The 25181-nt window shown below is 36.2% G+C and overlaps 1 protein-coding gene across 5 annotated transcripts in view; it reads right to left on the reverse strand.

The window, feature by feature from the left end:
* Positions 1 to 25181, reverse strand: part of UNC13C (unc-13 homolog C) — a 134873-nt gene that overhangs the window by 69045 nt on the left and 40647 nt on the right. For all 5 annotated transcript variants that reach the window (XM_017742683.1, XM_017742682.1, XM_008639998.2 and 2 more), the window contains 6 exons: positions 21088 to 21307; positions 16919 to 17146; positions 14856 to 14997; positions 8026 to 8195; positions 7068 to 7183; positions 5532 to 5695 (listed from right to left, as the gene is read on the reverse strand). In XM_017742683.1, the coding sequence (XP_017598172.1) occupies positions 5532 to 5695; positions 7068 to 7183; positions 8026 to 8195; positions 14856 to 14997; positions 16919 to 17146; positions 21088 to 21307 (1040 nt within the window). The remainder of the gene's footprint in view (positions 1 to 5531; positions 5696 to 7067; positions 7184 to 8025; positions 8196 to 14855; positions 14998 to 16918; positions 17147 to 21087; positions 21308 to 25181) is intronic.

Consider the following 25181-nt stretch of genomic DNA (forward strand, 5'->3'; position numbering starts at 1 on the left):
CTGAACTTAAGCCAAGTACTTAAATGTTGTCACTGCCCAAATCGTCTTTCAAGACATCATTCAAGGTTATTTTCCTGTAAGGGCAATCATTAAGTGCTATTATCTGCATTTTACATAACTGAGAGAAACTGCTAAAAACTACACAGCAAACCAATCACATGGGCCAGGACTAGAATCCAGCATTCCCAGCTATGTGCTCACGGAATAGTGTTACCAAAACTTTAATTCATCACGAGTATTTTCAAGAAGTGCTTTTGAATACTGCAATGTGAATTCAACAAAAGAACAACACAGTTCTCTAACCCTTAGAAAATGTTTCATTTTCACATGTTTTCTGTCAAGTAGAAGAATAATACTTTCCTTTGTAATAAAATACAATAGTGATATCAGGTGGTTCTCACCAACAAAGGAAACCTTTAAAAAGCTAATAGAAATATCTCCTTACCTAAGATTAAGTTTGAGAAATATACGTAGGGATGATCAGAACCAGTTTTCAAAAACTGACAACAAAATAATTAATACTTTTACTGATGACCTTCGATTTCCAAAGATCTTTTCATGGACCTAAAGGTCCTTAGTGCATGAATAACATCAATCCGGAGATAAAAAGCCACTGATAATCCCACTGGCCTTAGAGTCATACCTGAAACATACACTGCTGAGGGAGGAGGCAGGTAAAAGGAGGGGTCAGCAGCAGAGAAATCATTGAGGTTGTCTCAGCTGCCTTCAGGGAACATGACAGGCAACAGAAAAATTGCCTGGGTCAACATTTAAGGTGTCTTCTGTAGATTCTTCTGACCATTTCACAATGAGCTACTCATGATCTGTCCCGAGTTCTTATCTTGAAAATAGACCCAAATTGTACCAATTTTTCACAAGGAAAATTTAAACCTATTGGTATAATTTCTGCCCTTATTGTATCACTGCACTGTTTCACTTGTATTGTGGTTAGTGAAAATTACAATCAAGCATCTGTGACAGATTTTTGTTTCTTTCCATCGTTTAATTAAAATCTCTAATGTTCACAGAACCAATTAAGTACACAATATGGGTCATGACTCTTAGAGTCCTGATAACGCAGGTCATCAGCAACCTGCCAGCTCCTCGGCTTCCTTCTGCTTGCTAAAATGAATAAATCAAAGTAAATCCATCTTTGTTTTTGCAGGTCTTTGAAAACAGGAGCCAATAGCATGAGTTATTAACCATTTCTAGTGGGCACATGATGGCACAGCACCCATTGCTATGTCTCACATTTTAGAGCAATATTGCACTGCTTAAGCTACAGCAGTGTCTCAAATCAGGCCTGCTTGCTCCAACTGCCTTACTATGCAATTTCCTGACCAACAGGCAGTGCCTGGGATTCTTCCAATATTTCTGCTAGCATGAATTAGTGAAGAAAGAAGTCTAATTGATGTGCTGTACTCATCAGTAAGCAAATGCTATCAATAAAAAATTAGTTTAATGGGCAATTTGTGTGCTTTTTGCAGTGCTGCCACATTAATTGAAAACTAGCAGGAGAACAAGATGACATAGTCAGCGCCCATTAACCTGCTGGAATGAGAGCTATGTTGCTGATTGAGAATCATTAGCTTCTACCTGTGGTGACTCTTGCCAGTAAGAAGCAAAGATCTTAATAGAGCTTTTATTGCACTTGACTCTACAACACAGTAAATTCAGGTTGCTGATATTACGTGTAATTTCAGTGTCTAGTCAAACACTGTTTCAATACGTGCTCAGATTTTTGCCTTCTAAAGAGAAAAAAAATATGTTGAAAGATGAATGAGAGGAAAAAGGTTACTTTTTCTTGGTGGCAGAGTGGTGGCTTAATATATGTAGGTAAATAAAGTTCCAGTATGATTCCTTCTAGATGTTGAATTTACAACATAAATTGCCATCAGTCACCACAGTCATCAAAATAAAGGCCAGCTGGATCACTGTGCTGTTTTTCTACTTTTTCTTCCTGTTTTCTATGATACCTATTTTATTCCCTATTGTCTCACATATCTATGCTTGTACTTCTGGGAGTCACACGTACCATTCATGTGGCTAACAGTGTCTATCTGGCTGCTACCCATTATAAAAAAAAAAATCTCATCTGAACCATGTAAGAACAGCTGTAAGTGTCTCTCTTTTCTTTTCCTAATATGGACTCCATGAGGGGTGGAAGAATAAAATAATCATAAGAAAGAAGAGTGGATTATGTAACCTATTCAGTCAAGACTTCAAAGAGCTGCAATTACTGCAACAGAAGCAGTCTTTTTGTTGTATTTTGGTTTGGGTCGATAGTTGTTTTTCTATTCACATGAATTCCACATCTGGTAACTTAAAGCAGATTTCCTTGCTCAGGAACTGTGCAATTGTAATCTGTATCTTGAGAGTAAGACAGCCTAAGTCAGCATCTTTAGGGAAAAATGCCTACATTTATCTCATAAAAACTTGCATGCTTCCAGCAAGAGGTGCAATCACACCCGAATTCATTCTCTTTCTAAGTTTAGTGAGAAAGGTCTCGCTGGGGACAATGACTAGAGCAGACAGGTAACCACCTGTGTGATATCTTCTGGGCTGATACCCAAATTCCAGTATGAGTATATTCACCGTATTTAGAAAATCAAGACTATATTTTTGAAATATTATTTCTGTGCTCTAAAGGAATAGATATAAATAAATATTGAGAGCTAGAAAGAAATCTTCAGGGTTTATTAAGGGGATCATAGATGACAAAGCCACCATCATAAACCAGAAATGATAGACAAGTAGGATTGTTTATTGCTGTAGCGAAAGAGGATGCCAAAACGTTTCAGACAGTGGTACTTTAGGGAACTTAATCAGGTTTACATTGTGTAGAAATGCAGAAAGGCATATGTTCCTACTCCAGCATATGCCATCTATCCATACTTAAAAGGGTCAAAACTGCTTATCACTAACTGGGTATTAGAACTTTATACAATAGCTAACCTTAAAACAAATATGAACACTAAAAATTACATTCAGGCAAAATGAGCACCTCATTAGCAGAACCTTGAAACTCACGTGGCCTGATGAAGTGCAGATGCACTCTGGGGTCTGGATCATGGAGTATTAAAGCATAGTCAGTTTTGCATTTACAAACACAAACGTTTTAATTTGCAATATTATCATGAGACACGCAGTAGAAGTACTCTGCAACTAGATTCTCAAGCAAAAATTGCTTACACAGTATTCCTCTGGGCAAAGTGATTACATTCAAATTCTCTCTCTGTCGTACAGTAGAAAATTGCTTTAGTATGAGACCTTTGTTACTAAATGCAATCTGATAATTCTATTTCCCAAATCAAGAAGCTGTACATTTTCTTCCAGCCACTAAAATTTTTCCAGAAGAAAAAGGTAATCTCATAAAAAGAAATAAAACCAACAGATAACAGTCCAAAAGAAAATCCCTCATGACAAATAGACTTAGAGTCTTCACTACTCTTCTCCCCAAAGTCTGAATGCTCTGAGACATGTCTGCAGATGAATCAGCACAACAATGTACATGAATATATATTCTTCTCCAAGTATTGCTTGAGATTGCATTCATCACTGATTTCACTCCTAACTTAAACAGGCTGGGGCCTTCCCCTCAAACAGGCAGTGCTCATTATTGACATGTAACATTTTAAAATACAAAAGGATATGGGTATGGGGACAATGAAATCTTAGCTTTTATTTCTTGTGACTACCAATATTGAATTCACATTCTTATTTCATCTGCCTTCAGATACCTGATTTGCAGTCATCAACATCAAGGAAATTTGGGGGAAAAGGTATAGAAGAAAGCAAGAACAAAAAGAGGACAAGGCAAAATAGGTCATTTAAACTTAAAGTGGCTTGGTCAGAATTTTTGAGTAAGGACTCCTGAAAAATGTGTTGGAGTACTTGCCCAGCTCCATGTTACTTCCTTTTCATGAATATCTGTACATTGTGCTATTTACTGAGATAAAAATAAAGCATCTTCTTTGTAAAAAAATATAACCTATCAATTTCTGCCACTTTTAAGTAAAAAATATTTTATATACTCACATCAGTTATATTGCTATTTTTGCAGTGCTGAGTTTGACAACATCTGAATTTCTAAAACCAGTTTCAAACTTTTTCTGGAAAGTTTTGTAGTACTAGAATACATCAAGAGATGAAGAAAAACAAACTTCAAAATAACTTTACAGGTAAGGTTGTCTGTCAAAAATACAGCTATGCTGTATTGGGTCTACAGTTAAGAGAAGCCTAATGTTAAATAAGCCCTTTGTTTCTTAAGCAAATCGCTAATAACAGCCCTCCTTTGGCATTAATAGCTCTTAAGAATTCATTTCTGGTCAAAATTCTGAATTCATTTTGATACACACAGCATGAACAACTCTATAACTAACTTTTTGGTAAATATGCAATAACATTTTAAATCAACTTATAAAACTACAATACCAGGTTAAGTCAATAAATGACATAACTTAATCACAGAGGGCTAAAGAGAAACTAAACATGAAAACACAAATATTCTTGAAAGCCAACACATTAATTCCTCCATACGTAGTTTAGGTATACAACAGAGGAACTCTCAAGTTACATTAATTATTCTGTAGAACACCATGTAAATTCCTTGAAGGAAGATCATTAAAAATGTGTATATTACAAAATAAATCCTCTACCCTTCTCTTAGATGAACAATACAATAATTCACAGACCGCTATATAAAGTGAAAGACAAGCTCATTGCAATAGCAGGTGGTGTCATTATATCCTGCAATAAAAAGAAAACTTCACATTTTTAGGTACCTTCATACTTACAATAAGACTTTTCTTTTTAGGAGGTAAAGAGATGCAAAAAAATGAGAGATGTTCTGATTAAAAATTCTATAATATTGGGTTTCTGTAAGACAAAAAGCCTGCATTTTTTTATTTAGAGGACTCATTTGGAGTCCCCTGCTTTTCCACAGCTCCAGCAGAATGTAGCCCTTTTCACCAGAAAACTTTTTGCTGGATAAATTGAGAATACATGACGGATCTCATGTCTCCAGGCCCCTGAGCTATACGGTGCTGTGTTCTAAGGTGTTCAGACAGCTACTTCAGAATGGACAGTGTAGTAATAGGTCTAAATACTGTTAAAAATGACTTCTACAAATTATTTGCATATACTATAGAAGCTCACTATAGACACTGCTGTTGTTCCATAATTTCCGTAGTCCTAGAAAAGAGTACAGAGCTTGTGAAACCCTATTCTACCATCCCAGTCACATCTGGAACACGGGAAGTCTTTCTGAACCTTGCTACATATCAGTATCATAACGATTAAGGAATGCATTAGCAGTAATAACAGTAACAGCTTATAAAATGCTCATATCTTAATTTAGCTGCAGATGAGAAGCACTTCGACTAGAATCAGATGGACAAAAATGATAACAAGAATTTTAAGTCAGGAATGGAAGAGAAATGGCAAATGAAATCGTGAAGGCTTGAAATTTGTTACTTCCCTCAAACATGGTGTTGACAGCAAGGCAGAAAGCGAGCCATGATAATACTTACGTCATAGCTTGATAAATATATTCAATTCCATAGCGCATTGCAAATTCATCCACAATTTCTTGTGCAGCATCATCGAAGTACACCTTCCAGGCCTCATCGCCTTTCACTTCGGGGATTTTCACCACACCGTTCGATTTAACTTCCGTCAAGTAATGGAAGAGATTCTAAAGGTAAGAAATGTTTCAAATAGGAAATTTTGGCTTTTAAGTAGCATTCTGAAAATATATCCTACATATAGTTATTAATTATATTTATTATAATGATTATATATTAATATATTAATTGTTAGTCCATTTTTTAATTGTTTATTTTTCTGAAGACTGGATCAAACTAGTCAGCAGACTTGTGATTCAGCACACTATCTCCTTGATATAAAGTCCTGTCAGTTAACTGGCAAAGACTGCAACATAAAATAGTGCAGAGACTTTTTTATATGCCCTTGTTAATGAATGAAATTGTGACGTTGTAATATTTGTGTTTCAATAATAATAATAATAATGTGTTTCAATTTTAATTGGATCTGCGACCAATAAATTTCAAATTCGTTAAGTCCTTAAGTTCCAGGGAGCTAACAGAAATCCCGCAGGTGCCTCTCAAGTTGTGCAAAGTGTGCAATAAAGTTTAGGTTTAGTAACCTTGGGAGGTTAACCTAGGGAGCCTAGCTCCCTATGTACCCACAAACTAAACAGCAGATTTTATTTCCTATTTTCAATGATTGAATAAAACTCCAAAACTTCAAAATACTTGGTTTTGCTAATTAGTCCAAAACTGTCTCTTGGATTATCTTAACGCATTTGAATGTTGTCATTTACTTCATAGGTCCAACATTTGCAATTTCAGATCAAAATCTATCAGCACAAACACCCTAAACATCCGATTTTACAAATGGTGAACAATGCGATTTTGTGGCTACCTGCTAGTGGTGAACTTTCAGCCTTATATCAGCCATCAGCTTTCAGAAACTACTTGTATTTTCAGAGTAGAATTTCTACATGGATCACTATTTGAAGGAAGAGTAATCAATTACAAAAAATCTCTCAGAAAACACACCGATTTATCAGTGATGATTTTTTTTTTAATGTTGACAAATCAAACTAGATGAAAGGAAAATCAAATTTTATATTGTCTGTGCTTCTCCTTTTTCTCACTCTCCAAAGTACGAATTACTGCAAAAGAAAAGAAATCCTTTGCAGTATATTTCTGTAAAAAATAGAAATGTTTGTATATTCTTGATGTTAGCAATCATGTATGGATCATCCAAGTACTAAATCAAAAAACAGAACAGGGAGAGTTTATCTGGCTCAACCTCTTTTTCTAACACCCCCTGGCAGGAACAATCTGTTGGTCTTATGTTATTCTGCCTTTGTATCTGAACCCGGGATTTCATCAGCAACACAGAATGGGAAATCTAAAATAAATTTGTCCTGAAGTACAGCAGCAGTTACTTGTTTCAGTGTTCTAATGTTCTGTAGCCTTTTTTCCTTATCCATGCAACAACTGAGTAGTAACTTCTATACTGTAACTTCTCCAACATACCTCATGTAGACAGGTGTACTGCACATGATAGGGAGCAACTTTCTCCTCTCCTTCAATTTCAACATTGATTTTCAGTCTAATGGCACCAGAGACAGCCGACTTATCTGTTCGCTTTTCTGAAGAGTAGAAAAATAATACACTAGTAACTACCAAGAACACATGTACGTCATATGAAAAGCTTTCATAAATGATTCTAGTTTAATGTTTTTGATGCCAGGGAGTCCTGCTGTTGAAAACGAGAATGTTTTTTGGTACCTCACACATGGTTCAGGCCATGAAATAGAATACCTAACTATGAAGTAAAGAATCTTTCTTATTTCATCTCCCATATTCAAACAAGGCTGCATAGCAATTTACTTACTGCTTTCCCCTTTTCAATTGAAATAACTTTAATTTTCTACCTCATATCTATACTAATTACTATTATTTTCCTTTAGTTATGAAGACTTTAGCAACAACCTGGACTACTCTGTCTGAGTGTGATGGGTTAATTCTGGCAGGTGCCCACCAAAGCTGCTCTGTCACTTCCCTTCCTCTGCTGGACAGGCCATAGAAAATGTAATGAAAGGCTCATGGGTCAAGAGAAGGACAGTGGAGAGATGACTCACCAGTTACTTCCACGGCCAAAACCAGACTTGACTTGGGGGAAGATAAATTTGTTACCAGTGAAATCAGATTAGGATAATGAAAAATAAACCCAAACCTTAGAACACACCTTTCCCTCACCCCTTCCTTCTTCACGGGTTTACTTCACTCCTGATTTTTGCTACCTCTTCCCTGCCAGTGGCACAGGGGGACAGGGACTGGGGGTTGTATCTTTCATTTTCAAGCCAACCTGTAATTTTTAGTATTTTAGAAGTCATATACTGGTATCAAAGCTAAATATTTTGAACTCAAGAAAGTTAAAGACAGTAAGATTCTACTTAAATTTGTCTTAAAAAATCAGTAAAAATCATACCTAAATTATACCATACATCCATTTCTCCACTCAGTGTTCTTACTTCAATGATTGTTTGCCCAAGGAAGTCATCTGATTCCTTTTTGAAATGCTGTTTTACTCTAGATTTGATATCATCATCTTCATCCCATACTCTCACTTTTATTCTATCTGTAGAGTTATGACATTCACTGGAAAAACAAAAAGAAAACACACATGGGCGACATATAAACTATATTACTTTGTAGTGCTGTCTAAATCATTGAACTCGATTTCCACGCACTTGCTGAACTGCATCAAATGTCAAAGCATAAAGGACCTGCAACATCCAGAGGAATAAAAGACCATCCCAGATTGCCAGGGACAAAACTACAATCACTACATATATGAGAATTAGTATATATACAGAGAGAACAACTTGACTGAATTATATATACATAGAGATTGTATTTACGAATGTCAATATCTGCTCATTAAAATTATTAATTTAAAATGCATACTTCTTGATGCTATTATTTAACAAATATCTTAGGAAAGATACAGTTAGGTCAGGTTTATTTGTTTAGGAATGCTATGTAGTATGTACAGTAAACTACCAAGGTAGTAGTCTGGAATATAAATATAAATATAAAAAGCAAGAAAAAGTTAAAGAATATTTCCAGTGTGTGTCAGGAAGCTTTTGTTAAAAACCAAGAAGTATGCAAAAACACCCCAGCAAGACAAGAAAGGCCATGAGAAAAATCCAGGAAATTAAGTAGCTGCTTTTTTTAAAAGATATACATTAATGTTCTTCAAGACCTCCGTTCCCTCGTAAGGAGAAAGAGTAGGGACCCTGCCATGTTCCAAAAAATTTCTTGCAAATTTAAGTGGCTTACTAACCCCTCCTGGGTTGAGTGGATTTGAGAAACTGCTGGATGTATGAGGGAATGAGGTGGCCTCACTTGCAATCTGAACAGTACACAGTGGATAAAAATTTTTACTCCCAGCTGCATCCTGCATGTTATTTGCACAGAAATGGAAACGGAACTCTATTACTGCTTATTCCTGTAAGGCACAATGAGAACTGTTTCCTATTCGTCAGTGATGGCTTTTGATGACTTGATTGGAACATCCCAACACTGCCTGCAGATGTTACTTGTGCATTCATATTAAATATGTTTTTTAATATCCATTCACTAATATTTGATATATTACATATATTTGTTTATCTTTAAATAAGGCTTTAAAGTGTAACAGCAAATTTTCATCTTCAGCAGGGTCTTAGTTTGACACTTGACTAAAAGTTTTTACTTGAATTCTATTCTAAGCACTATCACTGCTCAGTGACCTGTCTCTGTTTCCAGTGTTAAAACAATAATACTCCAACTTCTCTTCCAACCAGCACCTCTCAGGGGTATTCTAAAAATTAATTAGTGGTGCTAATGGGCTTTGGAAGAATAAAGTGCTGTAAATGGTATTATTACTGTCAAGGCCAATCAGACACTAAAAATAGCATGCACAGCTTTTACTCTGTCACACTGTGACATCATTCACTACCACAGAAAACCTTGTGTCTGTCTGTACACAAGATAGTAACTTTGCAGATAATTCTGGTAATTAAAATGCACACTGTTCTGTGATTAGCAAAGCTAATAAAGCTCAGTTTCCTTTTGTCTTATGACTGGCTTCCCTGGCACCCAACAAACCACGATCACCTTCTGAATCTTCTCCCATAGCTGGGGTTTTCATAAATTACCACTTCATGTGAACTCCTGGTGCCTGTTATAGGGAGAGCTCATACTGAGGACACTGTTAGGATCTCATGCTTCTCTGACCACGTATTTTCATAGAACATGACAGACATACTATTAAGCAATCTGTGAAATTTCTCTGACTGTTTGAAAAATTCAAAAGCTATTGGCAAGGACATACAAAATATAGGAAGATACAGATGGATCAAATAAACACTGCTGCCTTAAGGAACTAGGCTAAACACAGAAACCATTCAATTTTTTTGAAATGTAGCTCTGAGTTACTGCTTAACATTGCTAGAGTCCTGAATTGCATTTAGCTGTGTACCCAACAGAAATATTTGACGAGGGATTTCTATAGTGACACTGGGAGATGGTCCCTGGTGAGGTATTTATGTGAACCTCATCACCGTACCTGTGCTTTTAATACAAATCCTATTCCTGCTTTAATTCTCTGGCAGATGCGGCATGACAAGTCATTGTGTACTTCAGCACAAACACCATATTTTTATTCTCCTGAGACAACACAAATTTCCCTCTAATATACACTTAGCTGATTAAGAAATATTTATTCAGATGGTCAGGATGACTGTACTATTCCCTGATATCCTCAAGTTGTCCTCAAAATCCTTTTCTCTTTTAATCTCAGGTTAGTGAAACCTGGCACAACCAATGTGTTAACTCATGTTCATCTTTGTGTTGAAACTTTAGCACGGAGTCAGCTCTGCTGCGTTTGTAATGTTCCTGTGCAAGACCACAAAAATAGCATGGATTTGTGATTCAAAAACTGAAGAGTGTTTGTACAAGTGTTTCTCCTGGCCCGTCCTGCAGCAGTGTGACTGCAGGGAGATTTACTGCTAAAGTTACAGAACTGTCTCTGAATGATTCTACTTACCTGCCCAGACTCACAGAAACAGCCCTATGTAATGCCATGCATGTTCTGCTTTAGCCACTGGTTACATCTGTGCAGAAGCTCTAGGTGGAATTCCTACTTCTGTTTACTCCAGAAAAATCAGCCCAGGGAATTAAAGCTAGACAACATGTGCTATTTTCAGCGCTCCTCTTCTAGCCACTCTACTTTATATGCTCAGTGAAAGCATTCACAGAAGTGTGATACAGGAAGATGAGAAATGAATTGTTCTCGAGCACACAGAGAATGAAGGTACTGATGCTTCTGAAGACTAGAAAAGTTGCAGTATATTCACAGATGCAAGACAGAAGAGACAGTTTTAGTAATTTACCAACAATCTGGTGACACTATATTACTTCTGCATTTCCAGAATGCCACACAGACATGAAATAATGCTCACAGAACTCCAGCTTATTCTAATGGCTAGAGTAATAAAATTGTAATAAAGTATCTTTACAATAGTACCCCAATGTAAATTTAATACTAAATGCACTGGTGTGACCTGATTGTACATCTCCTCTAAGAGATCAGCACCCAGTGTTAAAATGACAACTAAGTGATACTGTGCTACCTTCAGTAAGTTGAAGAAGCTATTTATTGCTACTATTACCCTCAATTTTATTAATATTGCCATTACTGCAAACCAGAACCAGATCCATACCATTGCTATGAGAAGTCTGTCCACTTTGTTCTTAGGTGCTCAGACACATTTCCATGGTCCGCCAGGAAATCTCTTCCGGAACTTCATTAGCCCCACGGTTGGCAAACTTTTTCTGAAGTCTGATTTTAAACCTCTCTAAATGGAATTTGTGGCTATTACTTCTTGTTCTACTATAACAGTAAGCATGGAAAATAGATTATTCCTTTCCTCTTTGCAGGAGAAAGGATGTGTTTAAAGACATCCTTACCTCCACTACTTGTCTCTTCTCTAGTCTGGACAGTCCCAATTCTTTAGCAGTGTTGTCACAGGCCATGCTTTCTGATAAAGTAGAATGAGACTAATTATGCTTTTTCTTGCATTATTCTACTCTGTCATAACAAAAAGAGAGTTGGACAAAATTAATCTGGATTGACAGCAGTTTGGAAAAAAGACTCAGACGATGCATGCTGTACTGTGAACTGAAAAACATTGTCACTGAACAAACAACTTATCATTGGAATTGTTTCTTAGAGGTGTTCTCTCTTGATTTGGGCTGAGGCTGTGAGATACAGTTATTTTAATTAGCAGAATGTCTCAGAAACTTCACTGGTAATTGAAGAATTTTAAGAATGCATGAATCTAATAAGCCAATGTGTGGATTTTATTACTCAATTGGTTTTATATATTATAATTCTCTGTTACATACTCATGCTTATGAGGCAATCCTTGAGTTATTTCAACAATTCTGGCAAAACTGTGCTTAGATATCACTGGAAACTAGAGCACCATTTAAGCAGCTAACCAATCATGTTATCTTCAGGTACAGTGAAGACCCTATTTTTTACAAGTCAGTTCAGCTGATCAAGAATGTATAAAATAACAGTACAAAGGGACTTTGGTGAAGTCCTCTTGGCCGCTGATCGTAAATATTGCTTTAAATGAATCCACTAATCATTTATTTCAGAATAAACAATGTGCAAGTACTACGCTTTAAAGTAATTCTAAGGAAAGAACATCCACAGCTGGATGACTGAAATCAGTTTGAGCAAATATTTTCTTGCACTGAAGGCAGCAATATATATCCAGTGAAGGTATTCATCAGAGCCCTTCTACTGTCTTAGTGATAGCCAAAATAGGAAGGATAAATAATGCAAAATAATCAACCAGTTATTTAAAATACTTCTGTATTATACAATTTTATCTGAGGTTTTTATGAATGGTCAGAGGAAATGTGGTACCTGCAAAGTCAGCAGAGCAATTTGAAGATGTGTGCTTACCTAGACAACACTATCAGAAAAAAAATCAGATTTCTCTATTTCAGTAATGACCTGTTGAACATAGTTATTATAGTGTATCAATCTAAAGGTTTCTACAAAGCTGAAAATGATACAGCCAAAATATCTATTTTTGTAACTAAAAAAATGAAAATGCAGTCTGTTTTCCTGTATCAGATGCCACACTCAACCAGAAAGAGAAGGTGACAGCTGCAGGACACTTCCTTTGCTCTGGCATTGGAAAAAACTCTCCTATCACTGATTTTTGTTGAAAAGAAACCCCAGATCTTCTCTGTTATCTCATTTCTAATAACACCAGGAGAAAGGATCAAAGCCCTCAGCACCTATAGTACATCCATTAAACGAACATCTGGTGGCCTAGTTACTTCTTTACCTCATGCACCAAAAAGCTCTATTTTAGTTATGCTTTATGAGGTCTTCTGTTAAAATCTATGCCACCATGCCACGGCCATTCAGCAGAGGGTCAGACTGTATCTTGTTAGAAACATTCTCTCACTGTTACCATACAACCATATCTGGGTTACCTGTGGTTCTAAGAACTAGAGCACTGCCCTCGCTCCATTTGCTATGACAGAGCAAATGCACAGCGGGGAGCCAATGTTTTTTCCAAGTCCTTGTTTTGAAACAGATGGGAAGATTTAAATGCATGTTTTTGTATAATAAGTAAGTATTAGATTGTAAGATTTTTGAGACATCTTATTTCTGCACTTCATCATTTAAAAGTTATAATGATGATTAATAATAGATTTTAAACAGGAATATCAAATATCACTAATAGAGCCTAATTTAAATATTTCCTGATTCAATTAGTTATATTGATTTACTTTAGATTTAATCTTCTGGTTAAACATTTTTAGTTTATTTACAATTTAGAAATTCTCATATACTTTAAGTTGAAATCCAAAGCATTAAATAAGTCAGGGAGATCATTTTAGAAAGCACAAGTGCTATAAAAATGTTGGAAAATGTTTTCAGTTCAAAGCAGTCACTCAGGAGTTTCATGCTATAGTAAGGTCTGGGGGAGAGGGGTATAAACGTTATTGCTAGGGCAGCAGATGATAGTAATACTTAGTGCTGAGAGAAAAAAAATACAGAATATTTTCAAGTTTTCAAGGATTTGATTGTAGCCCTGCTCACGCCTTTGAGAAAATACATTCAAAGCTTCCTACCAAATTTGCTGAATTGCTCATCCCATTTTTGACACTATGGGGCTCCTACAATTAAATGCAAGAAAGTAATTAATCTCCTACTTCTGGTCACTCAAAGTCATTCAGTGAGGTATGACACTTCAACTGTTACCAGAGTAACACAATTAACTCAAGAAGAAAACACTTCTGTATAGAAGAAGCTAGTAAAAAGTTTCTAGGTGTCTGTTTTTTCTGAATTAACTATTAGTTTCTAATACAAGTGTCTGAAACTGTGAAAGGAATGGGTATACATTGTTTAATACAGTAATAATTCCCTAGTACCTTTTCCAGACAAACAGAAGCAGCATCTTGGACCAAAACTCTTTCAAACCCACTACTGAAACAACAACGTCCTCCTCAATAAGGTAGCAGATTTTGGTCAAAAAACAGGGAAGTGCTAGATAATAAGAAGGTAACCCGTCATGTTATGACATTGCAGCCTCTTGAAGAAAACAGGGCTCTATTTCAAATGCCTGAACCCTCACAGAAGTTGTTTCCACAGTTTTTGTAGATAGGAATAGTGACAACTTATACCCTCTTTATAGGAGGAAAGGAATATGAAAATAACTAAACAATGCCATCATACCATACTCTCCACATCAGACTTTCAGACAATACTCAGTCTCCTAAAAGTATGGACATTACAAACACACCAACCCAGAGCCTGGAGCACACCAGTTACTACCAAATTCCCCAGTTACACCTTGGAGAATCACGATGTCAAATACACACATTTACCTTGCATGGCCAATATCTGGCACATAGGAAGGCATTTCTACTGACAATACTTAGTATGTAAGGTTGAAGTATGAAAACTGTTACTTAACTTCCCTTAAAGATTAGAATACTTAGACCCCACCAACAGATCCCCAAAAAGACTTAATTATAAGCTGCGTGGTCATTATAAGATAAAGCCACAATAAACTTTGATGCTCTCTCCATTCAGAACTTGCCAATTTCATAATGCTGTGAATACATACAGTACAGACAAAACATACTTTCAAATTAACCCAATATTTCGTTTGGTAGAGTTCTATTACCTAAATGTAGGTTAAAAAAATCAATATCAACAGTATTTTCTATACTTACAAATAGAATTTTTCATCCCATACTGGATTCAAGTTTCCAAAAATAGTTTTTGTTCTTCGCTTGTTTTTGCCAACTTGCACAGTAACATAGGGGTCACTTGAACCAGTTTTGTCCTTAGCCTGTAAGCCCTGAGCACAAAGAACTGCGACAAAAGGAGAGAAATGTGCTTTAGCCCTCATAGCCTTTATTGCCAAGAAGGAAATGAGAAGGACAACAGCAACAGGAAACAAAGCCCTCAAAGTGAGGGCTCCTGAAGGAAAGGTTTTTGGATTATTTTCCCGATGTCTGTAACTCTGGAGACTGACGTTTGTCTAACTACCCTTCTGTAGGGTAGTTAGGACTGTATCAGATTTTAAAATACAGTTTAATAGAGTAATAAATATAAAGATTCACTACTGAGCACCAAACTTTTTTATACTTTTCACAAATAACTCAAATACTTTTCTCAAACTTTGGTTTAATCAGAATGGCAAGGAATATAATGCTGTGTAACTTGTCTTAAGCCTGACAGTTCCCTAAAGTTCCCTGCCCCCCAATAAATAAAGTTTCCAAAATTTCTCCAAAGATCCAAAGTAAAGTTTCCAAATTAAAACCTTCAATAATATAAAAAAATATGCCCTGTGGATTATGGAATGAAACATGAGAGGCATGGCTATCATTTGTCATTTGTTCTCCTAAGAGATGAACTGTGATTTTTAGAATACTTTCTGTGCTATCACAGAGATAGTGACAGTTCAGATCAATTATAATCAACTGTTTATGTATTTACTATCCTTTCTGACAGTTAATGTGGGTGTATAGTTAATGGATATGCATTTAGTGGCAAATAGAAATACATACAATTTGATTTTCCATCATCATTTATAAAAGTGGAAATCTCAGGAGAAAGCAGAACTGCCAAAGAGCAGCCTACCAAAGACAGAGAACTGCAGCTAAAACACTTGCTCTGGCTCTTACCATTCAGCAGCACTTGGCTTTGTTATTTTGCACATATTATTTAAATCATCTCAGTGCTAACATTTAGTTAACATTCTCTAATGTCAATCATTTTGGATAATGAAGCTCCCTTGGCATGCTCAGAAAAATGATTACCTAAAAATGGCACCTTGCTCAGCAGATCAGCTCTCAGTGTGGGGTCAGTCATATGTGCTGACTTCAGTGAAAGAAGTAAAATTCTGCTATTCTTTGACACATCCAATTTCTGAAAACACTCTTAGGAATGAAATAATATATTTTGTTTTCCCCATTCACTCTAAATCCACAGGGAAACTAAAAAGGCAAGGAAGTATCCCTTTCCTACTTATGCAGTAAAATTAATGGACAGCCTAGAAAAAGTCTTCAATGATTAAATTGTATGTATTATACTGGCCTGAACAAAAGGTAGCCTTCAGTATCCTTGAGAGGTAGAACTAAAAGTAAGCATATGAATTAAATATGTCCCTAGTGCTTGGTGACAGTCCCGAAATTCCGTAATTATTCTTCTGAATTTCATGCACCACCCCTCAACCTTCAGAATAGCCTCCATTCATGCTGAGGTTTTAATTCAAAAACTGAAATGTTGAAGTCAGAGAACCTGGAAATCTTCATGAGCAACCAGGCTAATGCAACTGGAAGCCATCTGGAATATGTTCAGTGTGAGCAGAACTATACAACATCAGCATCACTAAAATGGAAGTCAAGCAACATGAATGGATAATAAGTTTCAAACCAATGGGATCTGGAATTGCAAGCTCATTGTTTTTTTAATCACTCAAAGCCTATTTTTTGGTGAACTGTAACTCCTGCAGTTGATGGCAAAAAGCGCATCATTAACACAGGAGATATTGGTAGGAGGTACAGGAGATAGATTACTTTTACTCATCTTCCTTCCTAGAGCAGTAGAATATAAAGCAGTTTTAGCAACTTAAAACTCAATTCTTGCAGGTGGCATCATATAAATTCAACTGTTTGTAGATGCACCAAGTATGCAACTGAACATACAGTCCAGCTCTACTTATAAAAAAATCTTGCTCCTGAACCAGAGGAATAGGAAAGAAAGAGCTCTTAGAACAAGAGAAAATTACCTGTGATAGTTATTTTTGCTGACCATTTGGATGTTCCATCCAAAACACTTTGTTTTGCTGCTTTTGTATATTGTACAAAATCTTCTTTAGAAATACTAAACATTTCCTGGATCACTTCAAACACCTCTGGTCTATTTTTCTCTCTAATCTTCATTCTTTCCTTCATAGCACTAATAATATTCTGTGTTTTGTCTTCTGCACCATGTTTGGAACTTTTCTCAGCTGCTCCTGAAATGAGAGAAAAGGTCACCATTGTTACTGAAAATGAACTTTGTTCTTTTTCCTCTCTAGGGTCTCCAGTCAACTCTTGGTACAGCAAGACTTGAAGGAGGATCTTTGTTTCACCTGAACAATACCCCATATATATTCTCTGTGATATGTAAAATTATCAGTTGATTTAGTATAACATGAGGGGTTCATATTCAGCTGCCATCAGTGTTATGTGCTATACCTAAAAATATTTATTAAATCAATACTATTCAGTGCCAATCAGTACTGTGAATACATCTCAACATGTGAACAGTAAGGCACAAACGTGATCTCAAAACTCCATCATTGGACACCACACCTGTGCTTGGGTGGTATTAAACTTACGGACTTTTTGGAAAAGAGAGACCACCAAAGAAAATAATATATCACAGGTATGGAACAGGGAGGTTCCCCTCTCCAGTAAAATGGTCATTACTGATAATTTCAGTGAGTATATGGGGATGGTAGAAGAGATCAAGGGATATTATCTACGTGAGAATACTTCCAGACTCTGTTAGCCTGTGGTGGCATGTCAGGCAGAAAATACTCAGATTTTATTCACAGTTCTTTTCAGAAGTGCTCTGGAGAGATTTCTCTCTCTAAGAATTGTAACTGATGTCAGAGGCCCTTTAAAAAACAAAGTCAAATTCACCTGATTAAAATGTCCTTTGTCTGTCAGAGGAAAAGGTTTCTCATCAATGTCCCTACAATATACTCTTGAAAAACCCCCAAATATCAATCTTGCAGTTGGGTGTGAGAAAAGAAACATCAGACTTGTATGATCAGAAGGGTATTACAAATGCAGGAAGCAAAAATTTAAATTCCTGCAGTGCTAAACAGGCTATTTCAACTCTTGTAGAGATTAACATATAAAGCAAGATAAAAAATACTAAAAAATTTATAATCAATGACACAGTGCCACCTGCTATAGGCATTGCTGAATTTTGGCTCATATTGTTAAACACTACTCAAAGGCTTGTGACACTGAATGTCAGAATCACCATTAGCAGCAGTCTTCCAGGAAGTCATGAAAACATCATCCAACTAGCCACCCTCAAATCCTGGGAGGATTAAAGTTATTACTTTTCCTTTTAAAGGAATAGTAAAATTAAAACAAAATAATGTTGAACAATTTGCTATGCAGTTATAATTCAGATATTTCAACACTGAAGAAGCACAGAGTTCCTTCTTTACAATACCATCAATCACCAATATGTTCCTTTGAAGGAGTTTTTGTTGAGGCATTCAGCTTGCAATAGCTGAAGAAGAAATTATCAACTCTATAGAGCTGGAAAGGGTCATCTTTCAGTATAAGATTTCAGTGAAGCCTTACAACTCAAATATTACACGCTTTGTTTTCTACCGTTTTCAATGTGTCTGAAGGTTTCTTAGCACACTGAGGGCAACAGATATCTATATATACAGAGAGATGTAAAGTGGAAAGGCATAATGTTACAAGATTGGAAAAGTGAGGGTTGAAATACCAGATATCAGTGATCCCAGACTGCCAAAAGGCTGAATTAAATGGCTTCTTCAAGGTGCTTTCCATGGCTACTAAATCTTGAGAAATATTGAAAATCTCTTGGTCAGAGTACCTAATCCTTCTGAATGTGGAAGACCAAAATTCTAGTGATTAAGATTTTCCAGACTAAAAAAATCAGGAATAAGTAGAAATAGAATTAGGTGCTACCATGGAAAAAAAATACCAGTTAAAAAGTTCCCTAGTAATTTTATTACAGAAGAGATGACTGATGAGCTGCCTGGAAAGCATGACAGGTCATTCTTAGAAGATGCAGGAGGGAACTTTTTTTCATTTTCTCTTATTTTCTGCCCTTCCTTAAAAGGTAGAAATGCAACATCATAACTGAATGATAAACCATGGGCACAATCTGGATGGCAATAACATATTCCTGTTAGAAACCTCACTGATTTTTGAGAAAGCACAGATAAAACTGAAATATGTGTTAAAATACAACTTCCTTTAAGTAAATTTCTTTCTCTTTACACACTTACTTATATTGCAACTGTGTTTACATCCTCTGTTGCTGACTATCTACTCTGTTGCTGACTAACTACTGCTGTCTATCAACAACTCTTTTCACGCAGTATTGATCAAACTAATTAAGACAATTGCACAGGAAGTTAACAAGCTCCTTTCACCCTAGGGACTGATACAAACTTGACATGATTGAAATCAATTCTAATTTAATATTGCACCTAGTACTAGAAAGGGATATCTTATTGAAGATTAGAGATCTAATGAAAGTGTTACTGTTTGTTTTCGAAATCTAATTTAGAACAAGTTTATATATTGACCCCAAAGATCTTGAGATGTGAATTCATCTCTACAGTCTATATTAGCAATCATTATATATTAAAAAAAATAAATCACAGAAGTTTGGAGGCCAATACGTCTTAGTGATTATGAGATGGGCGAAAGGATGACTGTGATAAAAATAGCTACATTTCACTTTATGACACTGTTAGTGTCATCAGCTTTCTCAGAAATAGAGATTTAACCAATTGGTCAATTCATTTTTTCAATGGAAAACAAAGAACAGGAACCTCATCTTCAAAGTAGTATACTATGAACACTGAACAATTAACCTGATGCAAAAAATATGACAGAAGGGTCAGAAACATTTGCATACTAATGAGAAGAGTGGGATCCCTTAGGCATTAAATCCCTTAAATATTTTACCTGCAATTTGCCTTCTAGAGGTTTTTCTGTTTCAAGACTCAGTTGTTCAATGTTTTCAGACTGTTCATACCACAGATGACTGCCAACACTATTTATTTTTTGCATATTCTCAGACTTATCATTCATATATATCTGTAAAAACTCAAAGGCATCATGGTGCTCTGAACCATTTTTATGTTTTTTTTTTTTTTTCTGGGCTGGTGATACGGACCAGCAGACAACAGCCCAGTTTCAACCACAGATCAGAATCACAATTAAGCACAGTTAGGAAGTCTGATTTAGAAATTCATCACAAATTTAATCTCCATGGGGTCAGTTGCTCTGGGAAATTTTAATTAGTTCCTGAACAGCACGAACCTTGAGCATCCATCCCTCGTGACAGCTCCTCACACAGAGAACACAGTGAGAAGAAGAAGGAACTGAGTGAAATATCTATGTAGTTTTCCTACATGTAAGAGCTCTGGAACATATCAACAGTGAACAGCATTGCATACCTCCGGCATAATAAAAGCCCATTCCATTCCAAAATCAGAATGTCAGAAAATTTGCAGATCTTGATTTTCTATTGCTTAGAATCTCATTTAATAACTGTGTTGTAATTTAAGAATCATTTAAATACACCTGATACAGTTTCTCAGGAGAATGCAAGGTGGCCAGAACCAAGCTGGGCAACGGCAAGGAAAAGGAAAGAAAAGGTTGTTTTGCCTTAATTTTAGTGCCAAATGGCTTACTGATTAAATTTTTTTTCCCCTTATGCATATAGGGTTTAATATTTCGAAGTGCAAAGAGCCTACTCACTGTTACATATTTTTGTCTATTATATAGCACATCAATATGACTACAGTAAGTAGCAGGAATTTTTTTTTAATATTTCCTTTGACATTTTTTGTGTTTTGACTTAAGTAAAACAAAGAGGGTTTATGTCAAGTAATAAATTGCTCCGGATATTGGCATAGGCAGTGGAAAGTAAATAATTCACTGAAGTTACCAAGCGTTACTTTGTAAATGCCCAGCAACATTTGACAGGTTTCAAGGACAAAAGCAAAACTAACAGTAGGTATTCCATAAAGTTTCTGGCTAGCTTCTCAACTGATGAACATCAACACTCCTTCACTGATTTTGGGTGATCTGGTCCTGCATTTCAGGATACAGCTGAGTGTACACACGAAATCAAAAGATGTGAACTAATACAACACTTCAGCCATCAGGAAATACTCACTCTGCAAACAGTCAGCATTTAGGAGGTCTTGGCACTTCTCATGGCATTTGACACCACATTCTGTGCACCTCATGCCTTGTCTGGCTATGCCCCAAAGGAGGCCTTCACATTCATAACAATATGTGGGAGTTGTAGCTGTCCACACTTCAAAGTTATGAGGTGTAGTTGATGATATTGGATAGATCAAAGCCTGCAGCGTCTTCTTGAAGACATGTATTTTCTGTTGGGTAAGAAAAAGAAATACTTCAGGTGTGTTGTTTAACACAAGTGAACTGTTTCTAAATGGTATGCCATTTACACTTAAAATGTTACAAAATCAGAATATATATAGAAGTATGAACTAATTTTCAAAATGCTGATTTACTCATTTTGGTTTACATTTTGAAGACAAAAGAACTCTGGATGACTGTTTTGCCTGATTACACAAACAGCAGAGTTAAGCTGGAATCAAGTTACTCAACACAAAGTTGCTATCTTTTTATATTTTAAGGCAGAAAAAGAAAAAATCATCAGCATTACATTCATTGGGGCATTTTAAGTGGCTACCTAAAAAATTCTGAATATTTAATTACTTCCTATAGGAACTTAGACACACGGCACAAAATGCCTTCTGATTAATACACAACACCATCCTTTATTACTTGGTGTCTATATAATCTCATCAAATAAAAGCAAGCTAATTGTAGGGTTCAATTTTATTTGTATTCCTTTAATAGCATCTCACTACTTCATTTTTAAGCATCAAGTTGCTTTTTACTATAGATAAGAATGAGCCATACTCTCAAAAATCCAAACCCATTTCTTGGGCTGTTTCAGCTGAAGACCTCTTACTAGTTCTGCTACAAGAACAATTATTAGCTATTTATTGATTAGTACTGTAACAACCTCAATCTCAGCTCCTTAGTGCTTAGTAGGATGCAAAAGCAGTCCCTATAGTATTGCATATAAGACATTGGCTTATATGGGCACAATGGTCTGGTTTGCTTATTTGATCTCTTATTCAGGCACCCAGATCTTCTAGGTCCAGGCAATTTATTGGGAATAAGAGCTCAGCAGCCTGTAGGGCAGCACTAGTCACCACACAAAAATAAGAGCTTAGGTTGGTTGTGTTTGTTTTAGGAGGTGGGTGTTCACTAAACGCATCCGTGACTGCCAGGAACGTACTAAAAGTTCTAGATCCGTTCCCTTATAAATGAATAATTTTTTCTTTTAGAAAGAAGAAACCATATTAAAAAAGATATCACAACGGGATATTTCTGAAAGTCTGCCTGTCCTACCATGTTTTCCTCTGGTGTGGATATAACACGTGGTAGCTCTAATGCTGGCTATACAGCTGTAGCAAGGAAACAACATTTTGGAATTTGTGTGGTTTGTTTATTTGTGCTTTAACATCACTGCCACGGTTCTGACAGTATAGGAAGCAAGGCAGACTTATTCAGTTAAGCATTTGTTAACACTTCCTTATCTTTAATATTCAGCTATGGTAATTGTAGGCCATATGCAAGATATTAACCTGTCTAAAAATATGCTGACATAGTCTTGGTTTTATGCACCTGCATCCCTACTCAAACTTGTGAGATATTCTGCTAATAACAGACTGTCTGGCAAAAATCAAATACCCGTTTTTGTGTGCATATCTGCATAATGTTGCACAGAGTCATCAATTAAAGGACTTTTGCTACTGTGGGGAAACCAGTACCGTGTAGCCATAAATCCACTGATTCACCAGGCCAAGCACTAAAAATAACAAACCCAAATGTTAGGTAGTTTAGGCTGCAACAGCTCTTAGTGAAGTTAATAGTTACTGCTGAAAACAATATCCATCCTGTGAAGCCTGGCCAAAGATATATGGAGAGACATTTCATGGACATTTGATCTGAGCACTTCTGAGAACACTGTAGAACCAAACCAAGAAAAAACCTGATACAGCAGAAAAGACAAAAACAAATACTGAATTGCTCTCCAGGGTGCTTCTTAGCCTATCCTAATAACTTCCCTGAAAGCAAGCAAAGGTGTGCACCAGTTTGATTTGGCAGACCCTAAGGAGGACTGTGATAGTAATGGCCACCTAACTCTGGAGAATTCATTTTTGTACATTTCTCCACTTTTGCCTTCCATGTTACAGGGACCAGAAAGAAAACTTCAAAACAACCTGAAGTGAATTTATACAGCTTGCTGAGGAATCATGCTTCTCAGAAACCACCGATTACACTCTCCCTCTCCTGCACTCACGTAGCCTCAGTACAAATCCTGCCCTTTCGCCCTGTTCAGCTTCAAAGTTTTTTCACATTATAAATACTTTTAGAATTTTGCCAGTAACTTTTATCTTTTTCTGAAATGTCAGTAAGAAATGAAATGGCAGAGCTCAACAGGCCTTAAAATAAACATTTGAGGGTAAGTGAAGTTTTCAGCTGAAAGACACAATTTGTAGATTGGTTTTGCTGCTGAACAAGTTCTTTCCCGTTGTTAATAAGGCAAATTGCAAAGAAGAACTTTATTTCTCTTACTGTCTGGAGGCTTTCACTCCTATTACTCTTCTCTGTTTAAATGTTTCTGTTATATGAATTACAGAGCATAACAACATGGCACTAATAACTTCCAATCTAACTACAAAACTAATAACTGGTTTGGCAACATTTAACACTACTAATATATAGGAGAATTATTTAGTTATCTGCTTATCCTCTGAAGGGAAATTCACTTCTGTCATATACCACTTAAGATACTTTTCCATGTCATTGATGTATTATTTTCAAAAACTTGCAGCTCTTTGTTCAACAAAGCAATTAAATGGGTACTCAACTGAAAGCATATCTCTAAGTATTACACTGCTTAAGATGTCTTTGGATCTGTGCTTGAGAACATACAAATTCACTGTGTCATGTGTGTGGTGTACCACAAGGATAGCTGTGACAGCTGGCAAAGCTCAAAGCCTTAACCACAGGATGTAAGTTTTTGAATAGGTGGCACTTGAGTTTTAATAAAAGGCATTAGTTCAAAGAATTTTCATACTGAATCTAATCAGCCAAATAACCCACACCCACCAGAGTCACTAATATTCCCTCCAGAAAAAGTTAAGGGAGGGTAAAAACCTTAATCAGAGGAGTAACTTGCCCAAAGGGCATTTTTTTTTTTCCTTAACTTTCATTGGTGACTCGATTTCTTCATCTGCATTTCACATCTTCATTTTGTGGAGAGTATCTGGAGAATTCTTTTATGCCTGAAAATGTCTGTCCTTTTTGTTTTCAAATCTTGCTCTACCCAGTGTAATGATGCCCTAAGTTATTAAGTTTGGCTGGCTACTACTTAGAGACCAAGTAGAAAAGTAGTGCATTTCCCTTGTTTTAAATATCTTGCAAGAGGTTTTACCTGCTGTACCCTTACCTTTATCTGTGCAAGAGCACTCCCTGCCCTTTGGTATGTGTAGTGGGGGCTGGCATAGGACTGGCTTCTCTTATTCACCACTTCTCTGAATTAGCTTTTTACATTTCTCATCAAATGAACTTTCGTGTGTCTAAATGACATTTGCTGTCTGCCTTTGGACTTACATTTTTATTTCAAGATTTCTTAAGAAATAACTATTTCTGGTACACAGTTTTTCACATGGCATGGTTCAAATGGAGGCCAAAGAGTATAAAGGCATAAAAATACATTCAAATTAATTTTTCCTTTCCGATTCTCCTGAATCAGAATTCAGTAGTTTGTCTGGTTGATGGCAAGCATTGGAGACATGTTTGCACTGAGCTGTTCACTGGGATTTGCTGCCTTCTTTCTTCCTCCTGAACAGGACCCTTAATGCAAGAATCTGGAAGTGCAGTCCGAATTATTCTTTCTTGTCCTGCAGTTGTTTGCAATTAGTATTATCTCTGAAACTTGCAACTTTAGCCCTTCAAAGTCAAAGTCAGAGCCCGGTAGATTTCATATGAGAGAAGGCATTTAAATAAATAGTTGAATCTGTATTTTGTGTTAGGAAAGGTAGTAATACATAATGTTGTTTGTTTAGTAAACATCTTTTAGTAAAGTATATGGAGTATTTTAGGGTCTTTTACTGTTATAGTTTGTATTTTTGTACAAGCTATAACAAAGATGAAAAA

The sequence above is a fragment of the Corvus brachyrhynchos genome, unplaced genomic scaffold (genome assembly GCF_000691975.1).
Source record: "Corvus brachyrhynchos isolate BGI_N302 unplaced genomic scaffold, ASM69197v1 scaffold97, whole genome shotgun sequence".
In the NCBI taxonomy this organism is placed as follows: domain Eukaryota; kingdom Metazoa; phylum Chordata; class Aves; order Passeriformes; family Corvidae; genus Corvus; species Corvus brachyrhynchos.